The 9,856-nt window shown below is 40.3% G+C and overlaps 1 protein-coding gene across 1 annotated transcript; it reads left to right on the top strand.

The window, feature by feature from the left end:
* Positions 1 to 4,746: 4,746 nt before the first annotated feature.
* On the top strand, positions 4,747 to 7,172 carry LOC147624385 (indole-3-pyruvate monooxygenase YUCCA1-like). Its single transcript, XM_086819952.1, has 4 exons — positions 4,747 to 5,737; positions 6,088 to 6,336; positions 6,492 to 6,614; positions 6,849 to 7,172. The coding sequence occupies exons 1-4, from the start codon at positions 4,973 to 4,975 to the stop codon at positions 7,029 to 7,031; spliced, it is 1,320 nt and encodes a 439-aa protein (XP_086676078.1). The 5' UTR covers positions 4,747 to 4,972; the 3' UTR covers positions 7,032 to 7,172.
* The last annotated feature ends 2,684 nt before the right edge of the window (positions 7,173 to 9,856 follow it).

Below are 9,856 nucleotides of genomic sequence, written 5' to 3'. Positions count from 1 at the left end.
TGAACTTATTGTATGCTATTCTACTTCCACTATGCAAATAATAATAATAATTTAAAAATGACATGTATTTTCTTATACCTCCTCCTTTTATGGAACATTGATGTAAGAAAGAGACGAGAAAGTTCCCCCTATACTACTTTCTCAAACAATGACGTTCCATGGTCTTTTTCATTAGGCCATTCTAATATTTATAAAATGTAATAAATGTGTGGCAAGTACATGATTGTGGTTTGAGAAGATGGGATAGGAAAATCTTTCCCAAATCTGGGGGGAAAGACATGCACACTCCATGAATGCTTTAGCATCACATACATTTAAATATTATTATAGCATATGGTAGAGTAATGCTACATTTCTTTGGATTTAGTAAATTTTATCTCAAGGTATAATTATATGTACATGAATTATTAAAGCATATATTAATACAACTAAATGACCATGATAACTTCTCAATCGACATAGCTTCATCCAAGTGAAAAAGAGGTCTAATGAAATTGATAAATGTATTTTGAACAAAATTTACATGCCCATAAAATATGTGATATTTATGTGACAAGTATCACCTCTTGCCATAACCTTCAAAGGTTTTAGATCAATATATGCTAAATTTTATAGCCTTAAAAAAATTTAGTCTCTCAATATATAGGCTTGCCTTATGTAACATTGCTCCCTTCCATGTGAAATGTGGGCTAGTAAGATAGAAGCACATGACTCATTGAGAACTTTCCTCATGTCACATGTGTGTGTGTATGTGTTTAGAAAATGCCTCGTGTGTGTGTGTGTGTGTGTGTGCGCGCGCGCATGCATTCGTGTGTGCACGCACGCACGCATGCACGCTCTATATTTAGTTACATGTTTGAATTTTTTCATATTATTAATTTATCATAACAAATTATATAAAAGCCATGGAGGATAACCCTATAGTGTCACTCCATGTCCTCATTGTGGAAAAATAATCCTCTTTAAGTCTCGACTCTCAATAGTTTAACAACTTTTCTACAAGAAGAGTGGCTAATATGTCCTGCATGTTGAGAGCGGCTAATCTATCCGACATGTTGAGAATTATGATGGTTGCTTGGAGAAGATAGAAGTCCAACAATTATAGAATTTTGAGCCATGCAAATACTTTCCTCACATTTTAATATATAAAGTTACACCTAGCATAAAGGAAATTTTCAAACTAATTGCATCCCTTTAATGGCATCAAAATAACACATATATATATGGATTATTTATTTGACACGAGTCACTACAACATATGGTTCATTTTTAATGAACATATATCATTGCCACATGAAAGAAAAAGGTAAAGTTCCATGGCCCCAAATCATTGGTATGTTGCCTATACTCGGAGCACACCGATATGCTCACTCATATATGTATTGATACAACTACTATAATATGCATCACTCTAGCAATGTAAGTTTTAGTGTAAAAATGAGCGCATATAGCAACACTATGAAAACCTACAAAATTATTCTATGTAGATTATAAAAATTTCCCAATCTCCCCATTCTGGTAATTGCATTTTTTAGAATTTAAAAAATAGGAACATTGATAAAACTTTGATTTATAAAATGAGGTTGATGTGTAAATGAAACAATATTTTTTATCTTTATTACTAAAAAACTTTAAAGGAAGGTACGATTATAGACTTCTATGTGTCAACATAGTTGGAAATTCAAGCCCATTTACAAAGGTAGGTACAATTATAAATTCCTATGTCTAACATAGTTGGGAATTAATGCCATCTACAAAGACCCATTAGGGTAAAGTAAGTAGACTTTTTCTTAGATAAACCCTTCTTTCTAAGATAAACCCATTAGGGTAAAGTAAGTAGACTTTTTCTTAGATAAACCCTTCTTTCTAAAAATCCCTACTCTCCTCCTCCTCCTCACTTTGATTTAAGAGTGGCTAACAATGATGCCAAAGTTGGATTCATAGATTATGGCCGAAAGATACCGCCTTCTTGCATGATCCTTCTTCTCGTGGAAGAGACTCTGTAATCATTCGCATATCAGTTGAAAGATACTAACAAGAGAAAAGGATGAGTTATGTAAGGACATGCAAAATGCATTGCTCCTCCTCCTCCTCCTCCTTCTTGTCACTTTGATTTAAGAGTGGCTATAATGATGTCAAAGCTAGGTTCACAGATTATGGCTAGAAGATACTAGCTTCTTGCATGATCCTTCTTCTCATGAACGACAATAGGTAACCATTCGAGTATCAGTCTGAAGGTACTAACAAGACAAGAGGTTGAGTTGTGCTCAATATCTTTATTTGTTTGAATATATCAATTAAGTAGGCCTCTGCTTAGATAAGCCCTTCTTTCTAAAAGTCCCTACCTCCTCCTCCTCCTCCTCCTTCTCCTTCTTCTCACTTTGATTTAAGAGTGGCTATAGGGGTGTCAAAGCTGGATGCACAGATTATGGCCAAAAGATACTACATTCTTGCATGTTGTTATACTTATGGAAGAGAGCCTATGCTCAATATCTTTGATTTTTCAAGGACATACAAACTGCATTGCTCTGGGCCAACTCATCCTTCATAACATCCACACCTTCTATTTAAAGCATAATCTACTGTGAGATTTATTTAATGGATTGCAGGCCAATTCTTCCATAAGTCTAAAGTTGCAATTCAAAATTTCACCTAATTGATAATCGTATAAGCCCTTTAAGTAGGCTTTAATGACAATGCCATGATTGGAGCACCTAATGAAGAAACACTAGAGCCAACATAGATGTAAAACAAGCACAATCCTAATCAATTTATAATAATAGCCAAACTCTTGCATTCCCTAAATGGAAAAAGCTGAATGCTTAAGGAATTATGCACTATTAAGAAAGGCCAAAAAGGGAAAGAGGCTTTTGACAGGAGGAGGCTAGACACAAGGTAGAAAGCCTTTCACTTTTGGCAAATTGTAAGAGACAAATTTACACCATCAAGCTTACCACATAGGTAGCTCTTGTTATGATATGTTATGACACCCTACCACTTGGTGGGTAGGCCTCTTTATGATATGTTGTAGTCTACAAGTGATAAGAAGCAGCAAGGCCTCTTTATGATATGTTGTAATCTATAGGTACTAGGCATCAACAAGGCCAAGTTCACCCCAAGTCATAAAGTTTTGAGCAAAAAGTTGTGAACCCAACCTAAGGGTGTTGAAACATGGGTCTAAATCCTATGCGAGAATCTGAATCATATCTAGCTACCTTTGTCATATCTAGCTACCTTTGTCACACTGAATCATATCTAGCTACCTTTGTCACACTGACACACATGAAGGGTTATTTGTAACCAATTAGAGAGCTTCGTTGTCACATTTTTTAAAGTATGATTAAGAGATCAATTTACTTTAGAGCCAATGGTTCAGGTGCCTCTGTGAATCTACATAGTCAAGTGCATGATTGGGCGTACAAAAGTGCACACTCAATGTGTCCACACGGTCCTGCAGTTACTTTTGAAAGCACCTTAAGTAATATGTGTGTGAAGCTTAGCAAATTGTAGCTTGAAAGAAATATTGCAAAGTATAATCACTAAGTGTGAAAGCCTCGTGACCCTAAGTAGGGCTACAAATACATGCATTAGTGTATTCTGCATAGGTTGAAACTAAAAAAGGGCCAAAGCATCGATCTTGTGTTTAAAAAAATTGATGAAATGTTTTGCATTTTTAGTTATAAGTTAGGAGATTATAAAAATTTGATTAAAGAAAGCTAGTTACACTGAAACCTTGTTCTTTTTTCCAATAGCTATAGGTTGTTGAAACCGCACCAGTGTGGCTGGTGACCCTAGGTTGCTGGTGTCTTGAGTGCACAAGGATATAGAGTAGAAGACACCCAAAATGGGGCCACACACACACACAACCCTTTCCTTGCCCCGGGGGTGGTTGAAAATGCTCTTGTGCGTGAACAAGTCCTAAGAATAATTCTTTTTTGGAGCATTGCTCAATGCTCCTAGGCTTTGAGTTGCGAGCAATGCGGGTAACTCTCTTGTGCGTGAACAAGTCCTAAGAATACTTCTTTTTTGGAGCATTGCTCAATGCTCCTAGGCTTTGAGCCTGGTCGAATAGTATAGCGAACCAGTTACACAGTCGGGCAGGGTGGGCAGGGCAAAAAGCAAGGCTGCCGGGAAAGGTGGTGGTCGCATGGACATCGTTTTTTTAAGAAAAATAAACAAAAAACATGCTTGTTTCTTGACAGAGCCCACGACCCGTTAAATTTATAACGTTTTGATTGGTTATTTCCTTAAAGCAGGGTTCCTGCTCTTGGAGTTGTGAGCGGAGTGTGAAAAGGAACTTGTTGAGACGTAGCAATTACAAGAAAGGACAATGGCCATTGGCTAGTGAAAGCTACCGACTACCCTTTTTGCTCTCATGAGTTCCCAATCATCAGGACTGCGGAACGAGGCGAGTCCATTAAATGCTCAATCATCAGGGCCGCCAGCCAAACCACAACTTTTCCCGGCCATCATTCCGTTGGGACTCACGCTTTGTCGTTAAAGAATAAATATTAGCGTTACGTATCTCTCCTAAATCTCTCCCTTTTTCACAAATAAGCCTTATCCCGCCCGCCCTTCTATGATTTCGTTTCTGTGAACAGTAATCTTTCGTCCACTCGTTTGGCCTCCCTGCATTGTATACAACCATACTATCCCGTCCATTTTTGTCTTGCCCTCAGCATAGGCCTTTTCATCGCTAATGCCCAACTCTGGCTAGCAGTAGGTATCACCATATACCCCCTCGTCGTCACTCCCTGCGCCTTACCTTCACAGTTCTGCATTTGTCTGTAGCTGGTGCCGATGTAGCTCTTGATCCTCTATATATTGTTTGTAATACCTATATAACCCATTGCTCCCTTGCGCTTCTTTCTGCGTAGCTCTACTTAGGTGCCTCTAATACCCTATGCATCTCAAGAGAACACAGTGAAGGTGTGTGTTGCAGCTTTCCTACGAAGCTCCACACTGCACCAACATGTGTAAGGTGAGTGACCCCAGATCAGCCCTTCTCGCACCTCGTGTCATTCGTGCAAGAGCTTTGGATGGAGAGGAGGTTGGGGCTGTTCCCTCTAACTTCGTCGAACTGTTTGGGGAAGCTTCCAGTGACCACTGTGAACTGTTGAGCCCTTCCATCAACTGGGTTGAGGGAGCAATCATAGTGGGGGCCGGGCCAGCAGGGCTTGCGGCAGCAGCCTGCTTGCAGAGAAGAGGTGTCTCCAGCCTTGTTTTGGAAAGAGAAGACTGCATTGGTTCTCTGTGGAGGTACAGGACATACGATAGGCTAAGGCTACACATTGCCAAGCAGTTCTGTGAGCTGCCTTATTTGCCATTTCCTTCTTCATTTCCGACATTTCCCACTAGAGCTCAGTTCCTGGACTATCTTGACGAGTATGCAAGGACTTTTAATATCAAGCCTCTGTTCAGTGAGTGTGTTGTGGAGGCAACCTATTCTGCTGGGACTGGGTTGTGGCAAGTTGAAAGCAGGGGCTCTAAGGGCCTCAGGACCTTTGTTGGAAGGTGGCTTATTGTAGCTACTGGTGAGAATGCACAGCCAGTGTGGCCAAATTTTCCCGGTATGAACACCTTCAGAGGGAAAGTTTGTCACACCAGCGAATACAAAAGTGGCGCAGAGTTCAGAGGCAAGAAAGTGCTTGTAATCGGTGGTGGAAACTCTGGTCTCGAAGTCGCTCTCGATTTAGCAAACCATCATGCGGAAGCCTTCCTGTCGGTAAGGAGCGAGGTATGTTCCTTTAATCTTTATTACTTTACCCGACCCTTAATCTATCGTCTTGGGTTTTGCTCACAAAACCATTACTACGTGACTCGAAACTTGATCTTTCATTTTGGTTGGGTTACATGCCCTCGCTCGATCGTCCGTCGTTGTCATCATAACCTTGATCTTTTGCTTGTGATAATTACAAACTTGTTTCTGCATGGTCCTTAAATTATGCGTGTTAGTTTATCATTAGCAATCGATATTATATTTTCGTTTACTGATTAATCGGCAAGGCTCTTTCTGCATGCTCCTTAGTGAAGGGCTTGCTTAAATATGTCATGCAGAGCAATGAATATTAGTTTTATTTTGATCAGGTGCACGTTCTTCCAAGAGAAATGCTGGGATTTTCTACCTTCTCTGTGGCTATGGCCCTCTTGAAGATCTTCTCCTTGCGGTGGACGGATCGTTTGCTTTTGTTGATGTCTCGGTTAATCTTGGGCGAAACAAGCCAGCTAGGTTTACAAAGGCCTAAAGTTGGTCCTATGGAGATGAAGAGCAAGACAGGAAAGACCCCATCCTTGGATACTGGCACTCTGTCCAAAATCCGGGAAGGTTGTATTGAGGTTAGTATAATTTTTTAATGTTTACACGTCTTATTTTCTTTATGTTAACGTAGTCGTTGTACTAAGGTCGCCTTTGGCAGACATCTGAGGTTTAATTCATATATTATTTGCTACATTTTTTGCCCTTGTTTAATCTTTGTTTTGCGATTCTACAGGTCCTCGCAGGCGTGCAAGAGTTTGCCTCGAATGGGTGCACATTTACAGATTTTAATTATCAAGATTTTGATGCAGTTGTCCTCGCTACTGGGTTTAAAAGCAATGTTCCCTCTTGGCTCAAGGTACATAGTTCAATTCCATCAGCGTTCTTAATATTTCAAGGACGTGAAAGTTGGCTTAATGTTCGTGACCTGTTTTGGATTGTTTGTCACTACAGTCTCACACCATATGATAGCGCAAGTCTGCTCATTATATTCCATTAGGTTTACAATATGATAGCGCAAGTCTGCTCATTATATTCTATTAGGTTTAAGTTTGATTTGAAAGATTTAACATTCTCCCCGGTGGACTTTCAGGACAACGAGCTTTTTTCTGCGGAAGGCTTCCCTGAACCAAGTCTACCAAGTAACTGGAAGGGGAAAAATGGGCTGTATTCAGCTGGGTTTGCAAGGAAAGGGTTGCTGGGTGTATCCATGGATGCACAAAGGATAGCCGAGGATATCAGCAAGTTATACATCTCACCACGGTTGCAATGTTGAGACAGTATTGCAATTTTCTGGTTCCCGATGCCACAATTCAGATGGGCGTTTGCACGCGCAGGCGTGCACAACCCAGTATGCTATCGCCGCTGTGGTCGTAGTGATGAGCTTCCCATTTTGCATGGCAAACCGAGAGCTCACACGTGTAACCTGGTTTTTCCACGCCCATGGTTGCCGACTATATATTGCGAAGATATCAGCACAGTTAGCAATTTCAGCAAGCAACAATCTCGTGGGAATGTAACAGAATTTCAGCATTAAATGCTCTATTCAATCTTACATGGCGCGCGCTGTGGGTAAAGTATCTTATGTCTTGGCTAGAAGGTTATATTGATCCGATTATAGCATGTTATTTGCTGCGGCAATATATATATATATATATATATATATATCGCGCACACCAATTAATTAATCAAGATGCATTCGCACTTGCTAATTATTCGTTAATCCAGTGCTCTACTCTATTCAGCAGAATGATCACTTGCCTCTCTCACCTGCTGCGCAGGCGAACCCTTGTCAGTGTATTCTACCCTGTAAGATCTATGAGAAAAAATCTATCAGTTTACCTGTTCTTATTTTCTAGCTACCCTTCTTGATTTAATTTTTTGCTGTTTTTGTGTGCATATATTTTTTTGGAAAAATATAAGAGTCTCTTCTTTTGAACAATGTATATATTTTTTTCCTGTAGAAGATTTTAATTTATATTCTCAAAATTCTTAAAATTGAGCCTACCTGATTTATTTATATAGAAAAGCCAAACATGTATCAAAATTATCAATGATGATATTACCACCGGTTCTGCATGTGCAACATTTAATTCGGTTCGTCTTCAATATATCGGGTCTTCGTCTCTATTAAGTAGTATTAACTCCTCCGCTCTTCCACCAAATTGCACGCTTGTAATCTGTGACGGTTACTTTCATCCCGCGCCCCCCGTGCTTTTTTATACGCAAAATTTTAAATGAACGTTAAAGAACTTATTTAATTCTTTTCATAAGCATTTTTCTTTTTTAAATTAGTTAAAACGGTGGAATATATTAGAAAATAATATGGTTACAAGTTCCCATGTGGAAGGTCCATGGGGAGATACGACGACCTGATGAAACCTTCAGCAAATGAGGGTAAAAACCCTGAAACAAAAGCAGAAACTGTACTAAATCATATCATGAACTGTTCGGCCAGCCAGCATCAGTAAAGGTAGAGATCTTCAGAAAAGGAACAACAGAGACACTACAGCAGAAAATCCTGATGTATCAATTCTCGGCGGCCAGCCCCTCTTCTAATCCGTGAGAGAGGATGATGAAACATAATGAGCATAACAATTCTGATGAACCAGTTTGACAGACAAATCTTGAATCACAGATTGAGGCACTAGGCAATGGCCAGCCAGCCCCAGTGGAGCTAGACTGAGAGGATGGTAGAATATCATGAGCAGAAAATTGAGGCCATGAGGGCTTAAAGAACCCCACAGAAGCTCTCTGAAGCCTGGACGTAGAACTCGGAATTTTGCAGCCTTCTTTGACATTCCAGATGGAGCCCTTGTAACATAACTTCCTTTGTTTGGCAATGCGAGGAGACATGGAATCTCTTCCATTTCCTCCAAGGTAGGTCTTGCCACCGGTCCACCTCCATGGAAACACCTTTCGGCTGGAGTTGATGGATAAGCTTGAGTACACTGTCAAGAAAAAGATAAAAGTGGTGATTAGTTTTAATTTCATATAGCGCTTCATTACGTTGCTTCCATACATGCCAAAGAAACAGAATTCTGACGGACTGCCATGTTAAGGGGTCCATAGAGTGGCATTCTCCTAGGAGGATTTCTTTCCAACTCAAAGGGATTTTCCTAATTTTCTTAAAGGCATTGTTCAGAATATCCAAGAATTGCCTAGTGTTTGGGCAAGAGAAGAAGAGATGGGGGACAGTTTCTAGCTTGGAATTACAGCGGGGACAAAGGCCGTTCCCATGTCCAAACTTCAGGGCCTTCTCAAGGGTCTAGGTCGCTTTGTGCATGACCAGCCAGGCCAAAATGGCGTGTTTCCTTTCATGAGCGAAGGCCCAAATAAGCTTAAATCGGAAGGCCCATTGATGTTTGTTCCAGGCCAAGGACCATCTCTTATTGAGCTTAAGAATCAGATTCTTTGCATGAAAAGTGTTAGGTAACTTGACAAGATTACTGGAGTCGCCCCACCAGATGGCTTTAGAAAAGGTAATTCAGTCACAAATCAGCCCCGGGGGAATGGAGACCTTAAGAGCATTACACCTCTGAATGACCAACTCAACTCCACCACGGGATAAGATGAATTTATTGTAGAGTTGTTCCCTGTTTAATATGCCAGTTGAGTCACATAAGTCACCCCAAACCTTTATACCAGCTTTGAAACAAGAAAGACTGGTCTGGACCTGTTCATTGGAGATCGGAGATACGAGATGCCCAAACCACATAGAGTCAGCAGCATAGGCATACCTACCTCTCTTAGTAAAGGTTTGGAAGCAGAAGAGCTTTTTGTATTTCATCCAAGACTCCCACATCCTACAGCATAGTTTGCTGCCTATAGGGGAGAGATAGGCCTTAGAGAACAAAACATCATTGAGAGAGAAACCCTTCCAAAATCTTTTACCTTTGAGCCAAAATTTATTAATATCCCTTTTGAGTAAGTCTGCCCAGACATCATTAGACAAGATGGCTGGAGAGACGGAGAACTCTCTCACTTGTAGTAAGAGTAGCACGATCCACGTGTAGCTCAATCCAATGGGATTTGCATCCCTGTCGGAGCTAGGGATTCGACCCGTACCGGTGCACAAGAGCTTATCCACAAATGGAGAGA

The sequence above is a fragment of the Cibotium barometz genome, chromosome 25 (assembly GCF_041138505.1).
Source record: "Cibotium barometz isolate CiBa-2024 chromosome 25, ASM4113850v1, whole genome shotgun sequence".
Classification (NCBI taxonomy): Eukaryota; Viridiplantae; Streptophyta; class Polypodiopsida; order Cyatheales; family Cibotiaceae; genus Cibotium; species Cibotium barometz.
This window is presented reverse-complemented; position numbering and strand designations above follow the sequence as displayed.

Bases quoted from the DNA above. Each gene is read 5' to 3' on its own strand.
- LOC147624385 (XM_086819952.1), top strand. From the start codon at position 4,973: ATGTGTAAGGTGAGTGACCCCAGATCAGCCCTTCTCGCACCTCGTGTC. The intron at 5,738-6,087 runs GTATGTTCCTTT...TATTTTGATCAG, and splicing joins TCCTGTCGGTAAGGAGCGAG to GTGCACGTTCTTCCAAGAGA. The intron at 6,615-6,848 runs GTACATAGTTCA...GTGGACTTTCAG, and splicing joins ATGTTCCCTCTTGGCTCAAG to GACAACGAGCTTTTTTCTGC.